We start from the raw sequence: 24,509 nt of genomic DNA, 5'->3' as shown, positions 1-24,509 counted from the left end.
TCTCTGTGATGTAAAGGCTTTCTCTTTTTTACAAGCTAAGTGAGGGCAGAATAACAGGGAATTGAAAATTATTTTCTACATTTATTTATACAGAAGAAACTTTGCGATTCTTAAATGTGTAGGGTCCAGAATGGTTAGTTTATAACTGTTACTGAATAAATTTATCGATGTCATTTCTTGTTTTCAGATATAGTAAAGGAATCCTCCTCAACCTTGGATGATAATACATCTGGTGCTCTGCTTGGAACAACACAAAATACTTCTTCTGAGATGATCCTCAGGAGTAGTGATGGCAAGATGGAGATAAAGCCAATCTCGAAGGTAATAATCAGAGAAAGATTGAATTCAAGTACATATATTTCAGCTGAAGCAAATGTACAGCCAACAAAAGGGTCTTCTAAAGGTCCATTTAGTCTTGGGAGAAGTCCTGAAAAGCATTTATTACCAACTTCAACGCCCTACAGATTTGGAAGAGAGGTATTGATGGACTCACAGAGTGACAAATCCATTGTTCAGCCTTTAGAAATAAATGTATCATCCTCTGCATCAATGCAGTCTCAAGTGCACAGTCCATCATCAAAAAAATATGCAATGGGAATACCATTACAAGGCATGGTTGGGTTTACCCAGCAAAAAGTGCCCACAAGGCCTGAGTCTCTGTTTCTGTGGAGGTATGCAGTTGTACACTTTGTGGGTGCTATTTCAGACTAACAGACTAATGGTGTCATATAAAACAGTTTTTATGATTTCAAGTATGGTTGTCTACTTACAAGTAAATGACAGCTTCATTCTAAGGAGATTCTGAAATTGGGGGTTTTGATTTATGATTATCTTGGACAAGATTCTAACTCTGCCATTTTTTTTGCAGGGGTGGCTTTGAAATTATTAATGAAATTAGTGAGCACTGGATTTGTGATGGAATGCAAGCACATCCATCAAACAAATCATCTCTGAAAGTTTATGAAGAATCAAGAAAATTTCCTTCACAGCTACTGTTGGAGCAAGTGCAACGCTACGATGCATGGCCAAAACGGTTTGAAGAATCTCCTCCAACTGATGAGGACATCGCGCTTTATATTTTTCCTGTAGAGGCAGAAAGGTTTATAGCATATTACATTGCTCTTTTGTAACAATTATAAACAAGCATCCTCCCTAAGGTTGTCAATTCAACTAAGGTATTTTTCTATTGTATTTCAGTTGCAAGATCCAATATTTTGAACTTTTGGAGGCGACAATCAAGCAGGATCTAGCCCTGAGGGTTTATCTAGAATGTGCTGAGCTGCTAATATTTGCTTCAAACCAACTACCAGAAAGTTATCATCGTGAGTTTGCTAAGCCTGTTTACAAAGAAAGGAACATGTGTAAAGTCTCTTAATGTGCTAGTTTTGTGCATTATCCAAAGGCTGTTGTCTGTAGTTATTTGTGAATGGATTGCTACACCAATGTTTTCGCTTCGGCACTAAATCATGTTAATAGGCTGGATGTAAATTGTAGAAGCATGCAATTGCCAACATCAATATCAGTGTGTTTTATAATAGGCCTCGAAGATTTCTTGGCAGGGAATAATATACTTTATTCCTAGTTATAATTATCTCTTTTGGAATCTGAAGTCACAATTCAATAATATTTTTTCTTTCCCATTAGGGTACAAGAATGGAATTTCAAGCTATCTATTTGAGTGGTCTTGTACAGAACTGATTTTGAATCCCTGGTTTGTGTTTATGTCTATTCTTTATAGATTGTTAGTTTTTTATGTTCTTAATTCTCAAGTTTGTGGATTTGTTGGTTAATATTATGCAATTGAATCAAAGGGATTGGGTTGTAAAGTTTGCCTCCATACACATGCTCAGTTATGATATCATTAATTAGGCTTGGTGATGTACTATTTGTACTATATTTACTGAAGGCCACTAGCCATTAGATTAAAAATTTGAGTGTTTTTCACTTGGCTGTAATCAATCTCTTTGGACTCCTGGCCTTGGATTTCCTCATGGCCAGTTGAGAGTTAGTTCTCTTCAGCAATAGATTCTATAAGGTGATTGGATACCATAACTTAGCTCTCTCCAAGAGGTAGAGACAAATAATCTCTTCAATTTCAGCTCTTCTAGCTTCTACAAGATGTTTGGGATATATTATTTGCTTGCACAATCATTCAAGAGGTTCACTCTTACCATTTTGTGCTATCTAAATTAAAGATGCTTGGCTCTTTACCTTTAGGAGTAGTCACCTTTAGATAATGGGATTTGGAAGGGACTTAAAGAAAGATGAAATTAATTGCCTCCTTTTAAGTTTTGACCTATTCCATCTCATGGATATGTAACACAACGTTTGGATGCTACACTCTTTGACACTAGGTGATAAACTGATTAGAATGCATCTCACTTGGGAGGCAACTTGTGTAACATGGAGACAAATCCCTACCTGTCAAACCCTCATTTTTGTCCCTTAGGAATTCTTGGGATGGTGGGACATTAAGAGGCATCCCCTAGCCTATCCTGCCAATAGAGAAAAATTGGAAACACATTCCTATTATCGGGGTCAATAGGAAATGAATCAAGGACGCTTGGCCATCCCTATGGTGGTAGGGGATGTCATAGATGTTCCTCAACAGTCTCGGGGATGACTAAGTGTCCTCTATTGTAATGTCCCCAACTAGTGATTCGGGTTCGGATTCGGGTACGGGTTCGCGGATTCGGCAAAAAAATAAATTTTTTGGGTACGGGTACGGGTTCGTCCGTACATATATATATATTTTAATTTTTTTTAATATATATATATATATATGTTCAAACTTCAAACATCAAAATTATATATGTTCATAGTTCAAACATACAAATATGAAACATCAAACATACAATGTAACTTTCCCATACAATGATACATAGATGATAACAGATAAATCATAAATCAATAAATCATAAATCCATAATTGCATGAAATGCATCATAGAGGGGCGGATTAGGGTTTAGATGTAATTAGAAGATTAAAAATATTGTTTTTTTATTGTTTTTAAATGCTTGCTAACCCATGGGCCCCGTTTTTGGGAACCCACGGGCTTGGGTTCACCCGGGTCCTCCTGGGTTCGCCCTGGGTTCCACCCGGGTCCTGCCCAGGCGGCTGGGTTCCCTGTGGGTCCTGCATGGCAGGACCCACAGGGAACCCAGCCGCCTGGGCAGGACCCGGGTGGGACCCAGAGCGAACCGGACCAGGACCAGGACCCAGCCAAAATAGGGGAGAACCGGTATCTGAGTAAATTAGTAATTCCACAATATAGTTTATCATTTTTTCAATATATAAGAGTAACTTCATCTAGTCATTCAATAAACTTGGGAATAGACCAGTAAATACATGGATTAATAGCAAATATATTACATAGAATGATAAACATGTCTTTCTACCCGTAACAAATCATAGTTTAGTTTGGTAGGAAAGCCTCGCGAGAGTGCCTGTAAACTGCTCAACCCAACTAAGCCCAAGAGCGCGCAGTCTCCCACTATGACAACTCACCTCTTGGCCCACAAGGGGCAGGGACATCCCACTATAACAATTCCATCCCTTGGGGTGACCTACTTAGCTTGGGAGAACTGGTAAACTGCAATTCCCTAACTTACTTCCTCCATTCATTCCTTTGATTGATGACGAGATAAGACACACATATATAATTAATCTAAGAAAATATAATCAAAGTAATTTATTCATTATATCCATAATAACATATATATTTATAATTCGTTTTTTTTTATAAATTTATAAATATAATCTTATTGATATTATTTCAAGTATATATGTATGTATATCAACATTATCAAGTGTATAAATCTTGCTAACATCATTACCATATTTAAATCTATTATCCTTATTCTGATTTGAGTATATATACATAAATAAATAAATGAATTAAATTATATTACCAATTATTTATGTATTTGCTAATTACCTATTATATAAGTTATTAATACTACTACTGCTGCCTAAAAACATTAGTTATTAGTATATTTAGTGGCTGTAAAGTCAGACAGATCTGACATGCTCTGCAACTGTATATGAAATCAAGTATGACTGTCATACATATTGCAGTCTATTAATATTACTATTAAATTCTGCATAAAAACATTTTAAGGCTTCATATATTAAGCATACGTATTAAGCACATCCCCATGCATACCACCAAGAACAAGGATGTTACTGCCTGTAATTTAATAACAGTTCTGATTTGATCTGATCGATGGTGATCAATCAATATCAAGTCATGACCGAACTGCTTTTTCTCTTCAACATTCGATGCCTTCTTCCGAATTACCAATCTACTCTTATATCTTTATGGTAGAAGGGGTACATTCATTCAAGTGGGATGACTCTTCATAATGAGTCACAACTCCTTGCTTAACAAAATCACACCCTTCTGGTTCTTTTTATAAATCATTGTTTTAAGACAATTACTCTCCCTTTATTGATTTCTGCCTTAATACATTTTAATACTGTTTTTACTCTTGTTTGTAATTGCTGACTTACGTAGCATGTTGTCATTCTTTAATCACATTTTATCATTGCTGGTTCATATCATTATTAATTCAATAATTACTATATGGATTTGCAATAATAATAATATATAAATATTAACTTAGTATAGTATATCAGAGTGTGAATTCAGATGGAAGAATACAAGGCAATTTTCTGTATAGGGGTAAAATAAACATTAATAATTATGTAGGGATATTACACCTATGGAAATCAGATTATATTTAATGCTTTTAAAATAAAACAGCTAGCAACTGTTTATGGGTTTAAAAAGGACCAAGGTGTGTGTCCCAGAAACCCTCCCATGCCCCTTATTTGTCCCAATACACAAGACAAAAACTTATTGTGTTATTATATGAGTGCTTAAAACTACAGCTGCCCGCCCTTGTTGAAAGTTTGATACTTGCGGCTAGTCTTCCCTGCTGAAGCAAGTGAAAAATTTGCCAATACAATGCATTAAGGTATCAAGATCATTCAATAATATATTTTAAGACTTTTTTTCAATACAAAGAAGACATCAATAACACCATTGAATCAGTATAATATAGTCTTTTACTTTTTTCAAAACAACCATAATAAGCAATCACACAAGATTTAATAACTATGGAACACATGATTTATGTGGAAACCCTTTCAGGAGAAAAGCACAAAGAAGGACTGCGTGGATCTACTATTCAAATCCAGCCACAATAAAATAATATACTCTTACAAATTTTTGTAGGCACCAACCCATTGGAGACACTAATTACCGCTTACTAAGCACCAACTTAGCAAGAGACAGCAATTTGTTCTATTGAGAGGTCCCAACCTCCGAATGAGCACAATTTTTGCCTTTTTGAAACTAGCTTCTTCAATGGATAATAAACATAATTTTCTCCACTTTCACTGGTGCAATAAATCTGCACTTTCATACCAATCTGCTGCAATAAATTTGCATTTTCATACTTAACAAAGTCTGCTGCAATAAATCTGCCCTTTCATACAAATCTGCTGCAATAAATCTGCATTTTCATATAGAAATCTACCCTTTCATACTTCACAAGATCTGCTGCAACGTTTTTCACATATGCTCTTGTTCTCCAAACAATCTGCTCTGCTCTCGTTTTGAATGATATTACATTGAATTCTTGCTTTTTTTTACCTCCATTTCAACTTCTATTTATACCCCAATTATGCCTCTTCACCTAATAGGGTCAGCCTTATTTGCACATAAATAGATTTATTTTTATTTTAATTTAGTTCTATTTTTCCAAGCTGGGCGACTTCATCAAGATTATCGGTCCATTCCAAATAGGCCTTAATTAATATTAAATTACATTTTTCCAAAGAGGGTTCAGCTACCTTTGCATATTAGATCATAATTAAAACAAAATTCCTCATGGGTTTGGTCCAATAAAAATGATGATTCCAGTGCTACCTTGATTAATAAAGTCTTGTTTAAGAGCATTTCTGGTCATACATCGATTGTGATTAGTGGCCTGGCCTTCTTTCCTCATCACTACATAAGGCATACAATCTCCTTCTTTGACAACAGCAATAAATTCTACTTTCCTTTGACATCAACGACAACAATACTTCCAATAGAGAGTTTGTTGTGACCATTTCACACATTGCCCCATCAGGATGGGGACCCCCTCTTTTTCTTGGGTTTTGCTTTCCCTTAGCTAGGTTTTTCCTTTGCTTGCTAGGTGTTTTGAGTGAGTTAGTGGTCGCCTGGGCTGGGTAGATTAGGGTTTCTCTCAAAGAGCTCATCCAGGGTTTCTTTCAAAGCTAAATGTAACCTGGACTTGGGGAAGTCGTATGTTGTCTGCCTTGAACCCTAGGGTTATCTTAGAAGGATCTTACCTTTTAGGAGATTGAAGATGGATAAATTGTGCAAAAGAGATAAAAGTCTCAAGTCAGGGTAGGTCAGGATTGTTGGTTTTCATGTCAAAGTTTTGTCTTCTGTCAAGTCAGAGTCGATTAGGCAGAGCCAGTGGCAAAGGGAAGATTCAGGAGGTGATTTTAGGAATTGTTGAGCGAATTGGCAAGGATATGGAAGGATATGCACCAAGGGTTGAGTCTAGGGCAAAGTCAAGTTAATTCCAAAGTGAATCAAGCCTAGAATCATGAGTTTCGCTCCTAACCCTTCCAAAGGGTCCAGAGCAAATTCCTTCATAAGACATTTTACCTGCCCAAACCTATGAACTAATCCTTGTCCCATGCATTTTTGAGAGCCAAGCACTTCTTTGGATAAGGAAAGGTGGGAAATAAAGTCCAGATTTGAGCCTTAATGTGAATTTCGCTCCTAACCCTTCCAAAGGGTCCAGAGCGAAATTCTTGAATGACCTTATTTCCTCACTAAGACCTTGAAATAAATGCCACTTTGAGAGCAATTTGACTTGATGATGATAGGAGGAGGCCTAAGAAGTCATATTCAAGCCAAGAAAGCGAGGAAAAAGGTTAGAAATGAGCCCAAGTAGGAATTTCGTCCTGACCCTTCCAAAGGGTCTAGAGCGAAATCCTCATCTGACCCTCTATTTTGCCTAGGACATTGGAAAGGCCTTGTTTTGAGCTAGGTAAGTGGCAAATAGACTTGATGGTGATAAGGAGAGGTGAATTTGATCAAGTTTGAGGAAGGATTGGATGAATGAAGTGCAAAATCAATTTGGAAAGAGGATTTTGCTCCTGACCCTTCCAAAGGGTCTAGAGCGAAAATCCTCATAACTCTCATTTCCTTCCTTGTTTTGATAGGCGTTGGTTTCTAAGGCATGTTAGAGGGTGGATTGGTATGTTCTTGCCTTGAAAGGTGGTTGGACGCATTGAAAGATCAAGATTTTGCCTAAAAGATGAATTTCGCTCCTGACCCTTCCAAAGGGTCCAGAGTGAAATTCTTTATAAATCTCATTTGCTTCCAGGCTTAGGCCACAAACCTTATTCCTTGGGTGAAGAGTGATGTATTTTTGCCTTGCAAAGAAGATTGGAATTGAAAAGATGAAGAGTCAGGCCTAAAACTTGAATTTCGCTCCTAACCCTTCCAAAGGGTCCAGAGCGAAATTCTTCAAACCACCTATTTTCTCCTTGTGTGAAGCCAAGACTTTGATTCCTAGGGCGTGTTTGAAGGTGGAATGATGTTATTTTGCCTTGCAAGATGAATTGAAGTAAAGGAAATGAAGGATCAAGCCTAAAACTTGAATTTCGCTCCTGACCCTTCCAAAGGGTCCAGAGCGAAATTCACAAAATATCATTTTTCCTTCAAGTTTGTGCTAGGCCAGGACAATGGTCAAGGTGGATTGGACTTGAAGATTGCCACTAGCATGCATTTGAGTAGGTTGTGGGTGCAAGAAGTGATGATTTTGAGCTAAGGGATGAATTTCGCTCTTGACCCTTCCAAACGGTCCATGGCGAAATCCTTTGAAATGCCTATTTTTCACCTTGTTTGAGCCAGGGGAAGGCAAGTTGCAAGGTCATGATGACAAGAGCATGGAATAGTGAAAAATCAAGATTGTGAAGGTATGGAAAGATGAAGTAAATGGACTAAAATGGCAAAATCGCTCCTGACCCTTCCAAAGGGTCCAGAGCGAACATTTCTTTGAAGAGAAGTGTTTTGCTAGGTGAGATGTTCAAGCAAGCCTCCTTGAGGGTGGTTTAAGCCTTTTTCACATCATGAACATTCTATTGATTATGAAGACTTAAGTGTTCCTTCATCAAATTTTGAAGAAACTCTAACATCTTCTAGGCTTACCTATACCCTCTTGAGAAGTTTACCAATTAAACTATATCCAAGACACATTTTCCCTCTCATTAATTGCTAATCAAACCTCATTTGAGTAAGTAATGCAAATCCGCCTAAATTAGACACTTATCAATGGGTAAATTGATTTTTTTTAGTCTTAAAATTAAAAAATTTATCCTTTGGCGCCCAAGTATTTTTCGTTAGCTTTATTAGTAAGTTGGCCAGCTTGGAGATGGATGGTTTTTTTAAATATTTATTTATTTGTTTAGGAGGTCAGCCTCTTGGGAAAAGGGTGAAAGCGCCCTATAAAGGAAGATGTATTTTGAAATCTTTAATCATTCATTCATTCATTCTTCCTAAGTGAATTTGAGGAGCAGAATTGGAGAAGCGAATTGCAGCAGGTATAGGCAAATTTCTGATTTAGGAAGGCTGATTAAAGGCTAAACCATCAAGGGCGAACCTGAAATGCAGATCAAAGACCTTTCATCCAGCAAAAATCTTCATTTTTTTATTCATCTTTTCAAATTAATAAGTGAAAATCGAAGGTAAGGTGTTTAATCTGATTTTTTAGGCAAGGTATTGAAGATCTGATCCAAGTTTCCATTTTTAAAATTTTCTTAAGGTTAGGTCTTCTATATCTAGTTTAATTTCTAGGTGATGCCTAGTTTGGAAATTTCTTAATTTTAAAGTTTTGTCTTTTAAGGAATCTCAAATCACCTATCTAAGATTCTACACTTAAACCTAACTTAAGCCTCTTTTTATAGATAGCAAATGGCGACCCCCAAGGCAAGTGGATCTGCTACCCGGCAGGCTCTCATCAAAGAAGATCAAAAGAATGAAGATTTGGATACCAGGATCGTGTCCAAATGGAGCAATATCAGAGACACCAATTTAGGGAACTTCAATGTGAAGAAGTTTCGAGAAGCACCCTACATTGGCAAGCAATCACCCATAGCCAAGAAGATAATTGAGAGTGGCATAATCAAGGCCACAAGCTTCCCTCCTGCAGTTAGATGTCACGAGCTAATGATCGAATGTGCCAAGCACTATGATTCACATTCAAGGACGATCGTAGCCAAGGATGGAACTGTCCTAGCCTATCTTTCAGAAGAAGCTATAAGTGAAGCTTTTCATCTCCCAGAACTGAGAGATATGATCTACAAGAGCTTGGAAGGAGCTAGGTCCATCTACGAAGATGATCCTGATACCTGTTTGAACTTCATCAATAAGAATTGGTTACTCAAGAGTAGGCCTCGCTTGAACAAGATACCTAATACGCCACACAGAATGATTTCCAAGAAGAATTCAAAGACTTGATAACCATGCTCAATCGGGTTATAGGTGCTTCTTAGGCCTTCTTCTTCGACAAGTGGATGTTCTTTTTTATCCAAGTGATCGTCCAAGGAAAATGAATGCTCAATTGGGCTAGAATCATTAGCAACAACCTAGACGTGCAGTTGAGGAGGCTAGTCCCTACTAAGTCATTCCACATGAGTTCATATGTTATATATTTCTTAATCAGAAGTTTTGAGTATGCAGGGCTACCACATAGAGGAGTTGTTGGGAGAGGGACAGGAGAGATAAGAGCATGTGATTCTTATGTACAACTGCATCATCCGCCAAGGAATGACTACAACCTAGTCAATGACACCTTCACAATGTATATCACTAGGACATTGCAAGGAGGGATTCACCTTCGACTGTCTACCGAGGCACAAGAGCTCGTGAAGAAGCATGGTGAATGGTTCATTCAATTTCCAAAATTCACCTACATCAGGGTCCATGGATGTCCTTCACCTCCCTATATGTTGCCAAGGTATCCTACAGACAGAATAATATTACTTGAAGTGACTAGACAGTTGGCAGCTTATGCTAAAGCATCAAGACATAAGCATGGAAATGGTATCCCTGTACCTATTTTGTTGGGAAACTCGATTGAAGTGTGTCCTAATTCTCAAGCCGCAGAAGATGCAGAAAAGGAATTATCTCTGTATTCATTCACATCCTTTGCCCCAAGAGAGAATTTCGATCCTCATGGTCATATGGAAGAGACAGTTGGGAAGAAGTACAAACATGAGTTTCAAGTGGAGGACTTCTGGATGAATGTCCAGGATGATGTAGAGGTGAAAAGAAAGATGCATTCTAGATTACCCTTGGATCTTATCCGGAAATGTAAGGTTTATAGAGTAGCCGATCAAGCCCAGGACAGTGGTAGATATCTCCAATCGTCCTATGAGAAGGAAGATAAAGAAGTGAAGATAGATTGGAATGAGCAAGAAGTTGTAGACCTAAGAGCATTGATGGACCCTGGTTTGAATTGCACTTGCAGATGGGTGGACGTACAACATCAAAAATTGAAGGAGTAGAATATAGCCATGACATTCACCCTAGAGACAAGAACAGAAGAAGGAGAAGCAAGTGTGAGTGAGAATACTTCTCATTCCAAAGGATCAAAGAGAAAAGAAGGACCTGAGAAGAGAGAACCCTCCAAGAAGAAACAAAAGGTGAATCCTGATCGTCCATCGAGTACGTCTTCTAGACATGAAAAAGAGATAAGTCAAGGAGAGGATCAAAGAGAGATAGTGTATGAAATCGATGAGTCTATGGAATCCATGGTGCAAAATGATAAACAAGGCAAAGGACGAACACCTTAGCACTCATCAAGTTAATCTCTCCAGGTTGGTGCTAATGAACAACAAGAAGAAAAGAATGATGATGAAGCAACATCTCCTTTCAAAGACGATAGACCTTTGCCTAAGGAAATACAGGTAAGGGAAAGAAAGTCTTCCATTCCAGATTGGCTAAAAGAAAGATGACGAGGGTAGTTGTAGTTGAAGAGGAAGAACAAGTATTCGACTTGGAAAGTCTCATAGGAAATTCCCAAGAAGAAATCGAAAAGAAGGCTACAAAGATGTCAAAGGTAATTAGAGATGATGCAGGATCCAAGAAGATACAGGTAGCCACACCAGTAGTGGACAAATATGAGGATGAGATTATGGAAGAGGAATATGATCTAGAGACGTTTGATCTTGGTCCACTTACCTCCGAGCAGGCCATGGAAGAAGCAACTGATTCAATGAGAGCACTTAATGACAAACTCAAAGAAGAAATGGAAAAGAATAATAGGTTAGAAAGGGAGGTTAGTGCTTGGAGGAGTTATTTGAGCCACCTTAATCAACCATTAAGGCGACAGGATCCAGCAATATCACCTTTGCATGCACTTCCTCCTGAATCAATAAATGAGGCAGAAAAGATGAAGAACTTAGCCCAACTCATGAGTTCATGGATTGATGAATCTTACAAGGTAGCCATTGAATTTGTAACAAGAATAATGAAGACAGTCCACAAGGCTATCCAAGTCCTTGAGATCATTCATAATCTATTGATAACTGTGGATGTATTCACTCACACTAGAGACATTGTCATCCCGGTCTTGCAAGTGATAAGGACGCCAAGGCAGATTTTAGCACAAGAAAAGATAATGGAGGGAGGAACCCATAACCTTCTGCAATGGTCAACTTTGCTCCAAATGAAGGAAGTTCTTTTCGAAGACATCAATAACAGATGCAGCCGAGTTGAAGGCACTATCCACCCTATTCAAGATAAGGTGTTTGATGTATTATGTACAATCCTTGACAAAAGGATAGAGATCGAAACAGATGTGGATATCCAGGAATTGGAAGACAGGATCAAGATTATTTTTTGCAAAGAGGAGAACATGGTCACAGAAAAGCAGCGAGATCAGATGTATGCTACTATGTTCCTGATCGAGAAAACAAAAGAGCTAGAGCCTGGATGGGAGATGACCCTTCTCGCAGCTTTTGATCAAGTCCTTCACTTGGAAGAACGAATGAAGAACCTGCACGAGATTCCCATTGCTGAGATCAAGGGGATTACGTCCAAATTCATTGAATATGCCAGAAGAGAACATAGAAAAGGGAACAAAATTCTAGATGAGAAGTTGTTGTAAGATGATGTGGCAACTTTATTCCCATTGGGCTATGTTTCCTCGTTATTTGTGCCAATTTCTATTGGCTATGGATTAATAATGTTTATCTAAATGGGGTCTTTTTTGTAATAAACTCTAATTAGGGTTTAGGTGTCAAAATCTCAGCCTTTGATCTCCTTTAGATCTAGGCCGTTCGTTGTATTTGAGAGTGCTATATAAGCCCTCACTCAATTCATTTTAAGGAGTTAGAGAGCTAGAGAAAAGAGAAATAAGATTAAGATTGTTAGCAGCAGAGAAAGAAGTAGTGAAGAGAGAAAGTTGAACAATTGTTGTTTTATTTTGCTATGAGATCAATGAAATATTGAAGTTATGGTGTTTTATTGCAATCCTTGTGGCTATCTTCATGGTTGTTTATCTTCTTGAATCACTCTTAGTAGAGATAGTACTTAAGTTTTAGAATTAGATTGAAGGACAAATGTTGTGTTAGATCTTTGGTAAAACTCATAGTCCAACCACTAGCTCCTTACTGATTGTAAGCACGCCTTGTGTGGTTAACTGGAGATATTAAGATTGTTTAAGAGTTCAATCATTATTGGAGATATTGATATGTATCTTAGTGATAGTATCTATCCCATTGATGATTCAAAAATCATTGAATCCCCTTAGAAGATCACACCAATTCCAGTAGAGTTGTAATCTTTTGGCAATACTGAAATTGGTAGAATTTTACTAAGACCATTCCTCATTTAGTCATTCCTAGGATTAGTTTAGTATCGCCTCCTTAAAGCCCTTATCTTTTGCCTTTTTTGAAACATCAGTTAGTATTAGGAGAATTCAGTTTCCTCATTGAAAAGTAGTTGCAATAACAAGCTTTCCCAGAAAGTACGTAAGGCCCCTTGTAAAACAACAAACACAACGACCACTGGTGCTTATCCACGAGTAGAGAACCTACATAAAAGAACCTTGGAGTTTCTCCGATTGATCCTTCTGCGATATCTTCAGCATTCAGGGAGCTTTATTCAAGGGAGTATAAGATACCTCTAGGTATTTTATTCTGTGTTTTGGTCGTGTACAAAAGACACATCAACAGAGTTGTGATAGAGGGAAGAGGAAGAGCACTAATACAACAAGTAAGAAAAATAGTGGTAGGGTTGAAATTTTGTAAAACCATGAGCACGTTGACGATTCAATGGCCAAGTTTTTTCATGACCATGCCATCCCATTTCATTTGGCAAGGTCTCCTTAACAGTTGCATCTAAAGTCTTTTCAACAAATTTATTTAGTTCTTGTCTTGCAATTGTGGCACATCATGAGACCAGTCCGCGTTCATATTTATTCTTTCACACCAATGTGCTTTGTCGCCATTTTACATACAATATGTAATTTCTTATCCTTCCTCATCGGTGCTTTAATAAAATATGGTAACTTGCCGAAAACTATGAAAAGGCTGAAATACTTGATTGTTGCCCATTTACATTAGTTTTCCTTTGATCAGCAGTTGGAGAAATATTACCAACCACTATAAATGCGTTGATATCCTTTCATTTCTTCTTCATCGATATTTGATTTGAAATTATTAACTGGAGGATGTGAACTTGTAGTGAAGCACCAACAAGTTTCTACCTCTTGTTTTGGTGATTTGGAGGTGATTGCCAACTTCAAATTGACATTTGAAAAAGACTTCTCAACTATCATAGAATTGCTGATAAGACTTATTTTGCATTTGCCATCACTTCTTGGATTATAGAACTTAGTGACTTATGTGAACCCACCAATCAATAGTGTTTTCCTAGGTCATTGGCATTTTGAGAAGGTTTGTTAACTTAATAAGCTTATCTCTCCTACTACATCGGAGCTTTGAATGTGGAAACATTCATTGTCTTTAATCTCTGCATCAATTGTGTTTCACAATATTTCTCCTCCTTCGAAGCATTTGGTCAAACCTCTCACTAAACCATATAGAATATCTCATATTTAAAGCTATGGTTCAACTAAGTATGTTTGCCAAATCATTTGAAGTTGCTGACAATGAAAGTTGCTCAATCTTTTTCACCAAGCCCTTTTTTGTGCAACTCTTGCAACATTACATTCCATGAGATGAAAACTCCTTTGAGGAATATGGTCAAGCCGCTCACATGCCAAGTGTATGCTACCATGTGTAGGGAAAAACTTGGAGAAGAAAAACAGTGATAAATTTTGACTAGTTTAGCCTTTTGCCACAATATTTTGCTAGGATGATAAGGACACGATCATGAGTAGAACCCCCCAAAAAAGCATGTCTTGAGTCGACAAAATATTGATATTAATGGTTTTCGGGAAAATAGAAGCTTTAATATCTCATAATCCATGGATTAGATCAACACAAGAATTGGCCATATTGCTTAGAATGGCATCAAGATTAGTCCCATAAACTTGTTCAACAAACCGAATCACAATTTTTAAAATGCAATCATTTTTTCACTTTCATCAATATGTATCATCCTTACGATTAGAGAACAACTTTTTGATTCATCATGGCCATAAGACCTCGACATCATCATCACCTTGCAATTAGCTGGTTTTATCTTTGACTTAGAGTAACACCTATAAACAATAACCTGGAAACATCTAGGACATACACTAGTCAAATTGACTTAGTAATAGGCTCTTGTGTATATTGATTGAAAAGTTTTTGGTCTAGTTCAAAAACGGGGTAACAGCTTGTACTGAGGATGGCTCAAGGACATTTCCTAGCCATCCTAGATTGCAAAAAATGGCGAAATGTCTTGAGGACTCGGAGATTGGAAGAGGACGGGTAGGGTATGGCCAACTGTCCTCGAGATTACATCTCAAAAGTCCCCCAATCGTCCCCTACAACTAGAGCATGTTTTTTGTTTTTCTAAAAGTCCGAAGGTTAAAAGAAAAACATTTTATTTGTTGTTTGTGGGCCCCCACACCCTCTTAGCCCTAATGTAAAAAATGAAAGACCTCATATCTAATATTTGTTCACTTCTACATGCAAAAGAAATTGCAGCCAAGTTGAAAAAACAAGCCAATAGGTAATGGAAAATGATGTCTTCATTGCCTTACCGAATATTCTACATGATAACAATGACAACAAAGGAATTATGTGGTGTTTTACATAGCTTTAATGGTTTGGAATGTCTCTATTCCGAGATCCATTTTTTGAGGACACTTAAACATAAGAGTATTATCAAATTTTACAGCTCATAAGTGGATGATAAAAATAACAATACCAATGTTTTTACACAAATATTTACATTTGGGTCACTAAGGCAGTATTGAAATAGTATGAATGACAATGTTAAAATTGTGTCAATGCCCTGCATTGAATCCAACATCGATAGCTATAATTTTCTACGTTTCATTGGATGCATATAGCTAGGAAGCAAACTATTGCTGGCTCCTGTAGTAGCTCCAGGGATCTCTTGTCTTTGTTTGATCATAAAATATATATTGATGTTCTCTAGTCATATTGTGTCTTGTTTTTAACTATTTTTTTTTTTCACTCTAGGTACTGTTTAAATGTCTTCTAAAACTATGCCTAATACTCTCTCTCTATGCAAAAACAATTAAAAGTCTAGGACAAATTACTATGCTATATTTCAGATATTTTACTTGTTGCACCAAGTATCAATTTAGTATTGTCATGCCTGTTGGTGTTGGAAATAAGCCACACCCGGACCGACGATGGACTGGTCCAAGAGGGGCCAGTAGCTCAGTGGTAGAGCACTCCAGCAGCGTTATGGAAGGTCCTAGGTTCGAGTCCTAGCTGGTCCATGTCTCAACATGGTATCAGAGCCAAGTCCAGGCTAGGAGCCCCAAGCACACGAGAGGTGTGGCTTAAGGGGGGGTGTTGGTGTTGGAAATAAGCCACACCCGGACCGACGATGGACTGGTCCAAGAGGGGCCAGTAGCTCAGTGGTAGAGCACTCCAGCAGCTTTATGGAAGCTCCTAGGTTCGAGTCCTAGCTGGTCCATGTCTCAACAATGCCTAGCTCCCTGTTAGTTTTGTCTTGACCAGATTTGTTAATTTTGCTTGCTATAAAATATTTTCACCTTATTTAAATAATTACATAACTTTATTTAAAGAATTATATAGTTTAGTCTTAAGCTATGAACTAAGTGAGAATTGAATATGGAAATGCAGACATCATTTTCCATCACATGTCTCTTTACAGATTTTTTATGTTATTAATGTTATCATATAAATATTTGAAATTTCCTTATATTTTAAAATATTCTGTATTTTTTATATAGCTGCCCCCTTTGTTGTCCTCTATTGTCCCCAAAAATGGCCTCAAAAAAATCCGTCCCTGAAATGCATCCACCCATCTTGGAAACTTGGTGGAACATAGGTTTGCAACTATAACACATTTTTTTATAGAAAAACATCGAGGTTTGTTGTTTGGTACACTAAAACAAAAGAGAAAATAGAAAAAAAAAATGTAAAAGAGAAATGGAATTTTTACTAAAAAACAATATTTGTTTTTTTCAAAATACGAACTTACCTCTTAAATCTTGCTTGAAATCAATGGTGAGCTCTCCCCAATCCTTTGTAGACTCCTCTAGATGCACCAAAAGTAGTTACGAACCTGCCCACATGTATTCAACCACCGTTTTTTGTGCAATCTCCTTGCTGGTTTCCCATCAATGCAATCCAGTTATGGCGCAGAACTCTCTTTTTGCCTTTGTTGGCTTGAAATGAAATGAAGTTGCTTTTAGAGCATAGGAGGCAAATATAAGAGAATTTTTTTTGAGTGAATTGCTTTTTTTAAAAATGTTTTAGCCTCATCCAGCCGCAGCTAAGTCTTCCCATCAAGAGCCACCTAGGTTCTGCGAGTCTAGGAGACTTGGTGAGTCTGGTCAATACCTAGCTGCCAAGTCTCCCAAACTCTTTTGGGGTCAATCGCTTGGAGACTCATTGAGTCTAGGCGATTCCGTGCTAGTTTGGTAATTGTGTATAACACATGCCCCATTGTTGAAAATAAATTTTTGCTAAAGTTAGTTTTGAAAGGTAATTCCTTCTCCATAATCATTTTCATATACATTGTGCATGAAGCCTAGAGTGTACTAGAAAGTTAGCTTTCTAGAGGTGATCCCTAATATCCACAATTTTTTTGACTTTTCTTCTATTGATAAAAAAATATAATAGGTCTGAACTTGATGGTGACTATTCTTGTTTTGGATGCACCAAGTGGGATTGTATTGAGTGAGTATATAGTTTGATGCTTAAGTTTGTTTCATTGGAAACGAATGATTTCTCAACGCCTTTTCCTTAAGAGTGTCTTGAGGGTCAGTTTTTATGTTCATAAAGTAAGATTCTTGGATGAATTAACCATAGACAAGGAGAGGCAACCATATTTGGTCTTTTGTTATATTGCGATGATTACCTTTGTTTGTGTGTTGAGGCTTCTTTGCTTCAATCTATTGGCATCTTAGTTGATCATTTTTATTCATTAAGATACTCCTGAGATACCCCTCTGCATCCTCTTCATTAAGTAGATCATCAATAGGGTTGTTAGGGAGGATGTACTCTAATAATACATTCAAGTCATGTATTCATCTGTAAGTTGGCTTTATATTCGATGCATTTTTTAAGATAATGTAGGGCATTAGCATTCATTTTGATTATTTTCCAATATCATTAGTCATATAGCTTGAGTATTCCTCTTGGTTAGCTAAGGGTATGTATTGCCTATTATGAGATGACATTGACCACCCTATTCTACGAAATGAGATGATTTGGCATCTTTGCCCCCTTAGAGGAAGTGGAGACTAATACACATTTTATTTTGCGGTGGGCAAACTACTGTCTATTCTTAGAGTTAGGATGTTCTCTATCTGTTGTGAGGTATTCACACATCGCCCCATCGCAAATGGGGACCCCCGCTCTTTTCTGCTTTCTGGGGTAGTGTTTTAGTCCTTAGCTATTAGCCTTTGCATTGAAGAAGTATAGAAGGTCAGGAAGCCATGTGTCAGGTGGATAGCCTTGTGTGAGGTATGAAATGAGTGAGTTCATAAGGTCTAGATTTCATGTGAGTCAGTCATGAGCTCAACCGAGGAGTCTAAAGAACTACTAGTTAGTAACACTCGAAGTGCTCGAGGTTAAAGACAAAAGCTTAAAGTGCTTCTCATGAGGAGCGAAATTCACTTCGAATACCCTTGACTGAGAGCGAAGTTGTTCCAAGAGCCTTATCTTGCAAGTTTGAATGGAGAGAATGAAACAAGGCGAGTGAGCAAACACTTAGTATTCAATTTCAATCCACTTCATCTCCAAGCCCCCACGAGCAAACTTCAAGAATTGAAGGAGGAGAGCGAACTTTCAAAATTGAGCTAGAGGAGCGAACTTCATGTTTGAGCATAGGAGAGCAAACTTCAGGAATTGAGCTAGAGGAGCGAACTTCATGTTTGGAGGTAGGAGAGTGAATTTCCCCTAAGAGCCTTGTTTGAGTGTATGTTCAAGTTTGAGCATTTGAATGAGATAACTTCTAAAACCGAAGGATTGGATCAATAAAGCAACAAAGTGATTGAAGACAAGTTTGTTTGAAATTAACTTCATCTCCAAGCCCCAAGAGCGAACTTCATGTTTAAGCACAGGAGAGCGAACTTCACAAATTAAGGTAGGGGCTCGAACTTCACCTTTAAGCCTATAGGAGTGAACTTCAAGAATTAGAGGAGAGTGAACTTCATGATTTAAGATGCAAGAGCGAACTTCAGGAATCAGAGGAGGGGAGCAAACTTCATGAATGGAGAGAGGAGAGCAAACTTCATGTTTAGGCCTAGGGGTGCAAATTTGTCTCTTTTGCTCAAAATAAGATGCAAAACTCCTAAAAAATCATTTCCTTAAGCTGATTTGATGTCTTAACATGCTTAGGAGAGAATAATTTTAGAGGGTTACTTCATGTACTCGCCTAGTGGAGTGAACTTCATGTCTTCCACTCCCAGAGCGAAATACTTCTATAGGCCTTCCATTAGGTTAGTTGACATGATTTCATCAATGAATGGTTAAAAGCAAGTTCAAAGATCACTTCATGAGCAGCAAGGTGAGAGCGAACTTCAAAGTGCCCCTTCCTCAAAACGACATCAACTTCAAATGCTCCTTCATGAAGGCGAATTCTATCTACATGCTCTTATTAAACCTACAAACCACATAAAATCACATAAATATATCAAGTTAGAAGAACTATCAAGGTTATATATTATGTGTATTTGATATCATGTTTGTGGTGTTTTGCAAATGGAAGAAGATGCAAATTGCAAAGCGGCACCTTGGAGAAGTGAAACAAGGAAGATTGCAAGATCTGCACCATCATGCAACTTCAAGAAGAAAACTTCATCAGCAAGCACAAAGCATCAAGGGAGGAAGAATCTCAAGTACTTTCACCACACCATGGAGACATGAAGAGATCAAAGGAGCGCGATGGAAAAGCAATCACCCTAAGGCAAGCAAGCGATGTTGAACACTAGATGTCACTGAGAGGGGGGGTGAATCAGTGATTTCCAAACTTAACCCTTTTCAATCCTATGTGTGTAAACCAGTTAACTGAACTAACATAAAGCAGACATACCGGTTAGATGGAAGAATGACACAAATGCAACCACACATAAAAGGGACATCACATAACACCAGATGTACGAGGAAAACCCAAGATGGGAAAAACCTCGGTGAGAAATGCTGTTGGAGACTACTGCTCCAATACAGCGTCACAATGAAAACCTTGGTTACAACATTTAGGGCACCAACCCAAGGAGTACCACTCCTGCTTTAGGGCACCAAAACAAGGAGCACCAACCCCTAAGTTTAGGGCACCAATCCAAGGAGCACCAACCCCTGCACCGAGCTCCAACTCAGTGATTAGAAGATCATATATTGATTACAAAAGTAATCTCCTTGTTACAAAAGGACTTTGTAACTCTTATGTAAGTCTCTCCACCTATTCTCCTCTCTCCAAATCTCTGCCGGTTCTCTTCTCACCTTCTCACAGCTGCAACCTTATCTCTTGCTGCAACTCACTCTCTTCTGCAACCTTACCGGTTCAACCTCTTCTTCTTCTCTGCCGGTTCTGCTCTCTACCGGTTCTCTTTTATCTCTGTCACACTGTTGCTAGTCACCAACGGTCTTCTTCACTCAGTCAAATATCCATTATCTGATTACTGCCGATTCTCAACTTACCGGTTCTTCACTGCACACTTCTGTGGCTCTTCTCTGCCAGTTCAGTCACCACCGGTGAACTCCTCTGTCAGACTTAATGGCAGGCTGCCGATTATCTCACTCTCGCCGGTTGAACTCTTCAGATTGGTTCTCTCTCACACACTTAGTCTCTACTTTGATTGACGTTGAGCACTTGACTGATTGGCTCTCTTCACTAGCCTCACTCTCTCATGCAGCAACAACACCATCAATCATCTACAGTCATGAGTCGACATACTTATACTTGAGTTTTCCCGCCATGACCGACATTCAAACTTCTGGCCCACTAGGGTTTCTTCATCGACCCCGAGGTAGATCAAATCCAATCAGATCTCCTTCCAGAGATCGACCACCTGCAACGGATCAATCAGACTCCGCCAATCCTGCTGCGTTTAGAACACGTTTGCCCCATTTGGCAAACACGACACCTCCTTCGGTCTGCACTTGTCAAACACCTATGAAGGGATCACGCAGATAGCTTCACCTACCTTGATCAGCCCCTGGACACTCGGCCTCGATCATGAAGTCATCAAATCAGATCTTTGTCCTCTGATCAGTCTCAAGCCGCACTCTTCTGCTCTCGACCTGTGAAACACGCTATCGACATTAATGTCGACTAGTCACCACCTATCTCACCGACAACTCTTCACCGACCACCGTATGCATGACACCTATCTCCTACGTGTCATCATAGTCGTCATCCACCTTTGCTAAGTCTTCTGTGTGGGACCAGACAAGATCACCGACCAATCCACACAACCGGGTTCATCTACCGGTTCACAGACCCTGCCGGTTGTACCCTAACCGGTCTGTCTTCAACCTTGCACTTTGCTTCTCTTCCGGTGGAACACCTAAATCGGTCCATGAAATATACCTTTTTAAGAACATTAAAAATAGGATAACATGTTAGAAGTGCTACAATGTATTTCATCTTGATCTATGAAAAGTTGAAGTTGCTGGGTTACCTCTTTTGATTCTGTTAGATGTTGTAAAGACTAATGTTGGGGAGAGGATCATTTAACAATTTATGGATCTCATACTCAACTACTCTCATTGGTGTGACATCTTTGGGCTCTTGTAAAATTTCCTTATGTTGGTGCAACAATTCTTCAGATCACTTTTAATGTGTAAGTAGACATGTTGGAAGAAATTTTGTATTCATCTACCTCATTATCTTGCTTATCCCTTGAAATATGCGAAACGGATTTTCCATTTGTATTAAGCTGACACTTATAAAGAGATTTTTGATTTATCTTTACTTGTGTTAATCATGTGGCTTTCCCCATCTTTGACCACACTCTGCTTTTTAGCTCTTCTCGTGATGATATCATTTCTCACATATATGTAGGGGCATGCTTAATATATATGTATACCCAAAACATTGAGATGCATGCTGCCATCTAATTAGTGGCAAATGATCCAAGCAAACATCAATCCTATCACCATCATCGAGATAACCACTGTATGTGCTGCTTGCACATTCTGAGTCCTAATGAAACATATTTGGCTCAGTATACTAGTCAGAATTTGTCCCCCATAAGTCTAATTCTTGCCCCTTTGCATCTGTATCTAGGGCTTGGGCCTTCCAAAGTAACCTGAATCTCTACAATAGACAATCCTAGCATAGCATCTATATCCTCCAAGGTCAAACACACTCAATGACATCCCAATCCACTTATTGATTTTCAGAGTGCACACAATAATATTATTCCTATTACCATCTCTCACATTTCATTCAATACAAATTTATAGCATTTTTCAGATCCTATTTTATAGGGAACAACCCAAACAAATTTCCTATTAATTTTAAGTTGTTTCTCAACAACTTAATAACATGACACTTATTTAAATCAGCATAAACTCTAATTTCTAGCACCTATGTGAACACCAACTCCCAACACCCCCCCTTAGTGTGAACATGGGGTGAAAGTACATCACAATACTTGATGACCACATTAAATAGTTCATCATAAGATATGAGTAGGGACATACACATCTACTCCTGACATGCAATAGTAGAACTAGCCTCAAGGATAGGGACAAACACATCTACCCATGGAACCAAGGATAGGGAATAACACATCTATCCAAGGTCATCAACAGGGACAAGCACATCTGCTCACAACAACTACGATTGGGGACACACATCCAATCATAATCATCAACTTATGTGACTGGAGACAAACACCTCCAATCACTTACACCGTCTTGTGAATGGGGGCAAACATGTCCATTCACAAACAATCAACAATTGTTATTGGGGACAAGCACATCCAATCACTTACATCAAAAGCTTGAGAAATAAGTCCTCATTGTAGATCATTGCCACTGTGATCACAAATGATATGGGACAATTGCTGTTGCCACCTGGAAACCGATCTTGGCTTTAGTCGTTTTGTCACTAAAACAATTTTGTAACTCCGTCGCTAGTGACTCACGAGAGGTTGCTAAATGTCATCTAGCTTCCTATTCCTCCGTCCTCTAGTGATTTGATTTAGAGAACATATTCCTCCTTACTATATTTGTGTGGAGGGTCTTCAATAGCCACTCCATGAAGGCATTCTTCATCATCATCTGCAGCCAATGCCTTATCTGTATTTAGCTTGCCATCAAGAAGATCCTTGGCACACTGAGTGCAATTTATAACAATGTGTCCCTTCTTCTTGCAATAGTAGCACAAGATTCTATTCTTGAAGAAAAGACTTTCCTTTGATGTAGAAGAACTAGATTTGGAGGTATGATTAGGCCTATTTTTTCCATACATTGCAGTTTCCTCTATAGTTGATTGAATTTTTTTAGTTCCTTCATCAATCAAAGTAAATATTATTTCTTCCAAGGTAGCATCTACTTTGTTTAATGCGAAAACAATGTTGCCATAACTAAGAGGCATGTTAGCCTTTGAATCATCATCAGCTATTTTAGCATCTATCCCAGTTAATTAATTCAATAGGGAGTGATACTTACTGATATTTTGAACAATGTTGTCACCCTCCATTTTCAGCTCAAACAATTTCTGTTTTAGACCCATCTTTGCACTTGTTGCTTTTCATCCAAACAAAGCATTCAAATTCTCCCACACTTCGTTTGAGGTCTTTGATAAGTCAATGTAGTGGAGGTATGCATCTGAAAGTGCAAGACCAATCAAAGCTATTGCTCTTCGATCCTTGATAGTCCACTTTGTGCTTTCATCAGGATCAGTTGGCCTTGTTGTTGCTCCACTGACTACATCCCACATATACTTTTCAATAAGGATCAACTGTAACTTGATCTGCCATGTGTGAAACTTTGAACCTTGAAACTTTTCTATCAAATACTATTTTTCTCCATTAAAAGAAATATAATTTGACTCCCCCTGTATTCTAAATAATATCAAGGTGTCAGACTCCATTTTTAATTCACCTTGAAATTTTTGTCTACATCAACAATATAAATTGACTATGAGACAAAATATGTCTATTAGGCCTAACGAACACTTGGACTAAAATGATAACAATCAATCCAAAACTTATCATTAACACTCAATCTACAAAAAACAAGACTAAATACCATTAATTGCTTGACCCAGTATCTCTGAAAGATCAATAATAAAGATTGCAACGCTGCCACAGAATGGTCTGAAAGTGAAACCTGATGTCTGTCAATTGGCTGGAGCTTCTCAAGTCTTCTAGAAAGACCCACGAACTCCCTTCATGCACAGAATATGTTGCCAAACAGACTTTTTTATATGCAGCAGTATAGCCTTCATAGACTCCTATTATCAACTGCAAAACAGGATCACAAAGATAGTGGTTTTGCCAACTCATGTATCAATCTTCACACTAGATCGTTCATGGACTTGCAATAAGAATCCAAACCTGAAATCAGGTGCATAAGCAGAGAAATGTATTGCACTACTCCTGGAATAGTCTTGCTCTAGCCAAATAATATCATGGAAAAATCTGAAAGAGAATATTATCACGGATGGAAACAAACATGGGTCTTATACTCTCCATCCGCATAGACTGGAAGGTGCTGGAAAGATTATCTCCACACAATTATAAACTTCAGTCGATATCTTTACTAAGAAAGCCGGCAAAAATGTCTTTCTTCGAATATTACTGTCTGCTGCTTTCAGATATCCCCAAGGAAATAAG

The 24,509-nt window shown here is 38.1% G+C and overlaps 1 protein-coding gene across 12 annotated transcripts in view; it reads left to right on the top strand.

The window, feature by feature from the left end:
• Positions 1-24,509, top strand: part of LOC131063371 (uncharacterized) — a 60,825-nt gene that overhangs the window by 27,478 nt on the left and 8,838 nt on the right. For all 12 annotated transcript variants that reach the window (XM_057997169.2, XM_057997159.2, XM_057997164.2 and 9 more), the window contains 3 exons: positions 188-671; positions 869-1,099; positions 1,198-1,322. In XM_057997169.2, coding sequence (XP_057853152.2) covers positions 188-671; positions 869-1,099; positions 1,198-1,322 — 840 coding nt within the window. The remainder of the gene's footprint in view (positions 1-187; positions 672-868; positions 1,100-1,197; positions 1,323-24,509) is intronic.

Source organism: Cryptomeria japonica, chromosome 10 (genome assembly GCF_030272615.1).
Source record: "Cryptomeria japonica chromosome 10, Sugi_1.0, whole genome shotgun sequence".
NCBI lineage: Eukaryota > Viridiplantae > Streptophyta > Pinopsida > Cupressales > Cupressaceae > Cryptomeria > Cryptomeria japonica.
The sequence above is the reverse complement of the archived record's forward strand: the minus strand, read 5'-3'. Positions and strand labels throughout refer to the sequence as shown.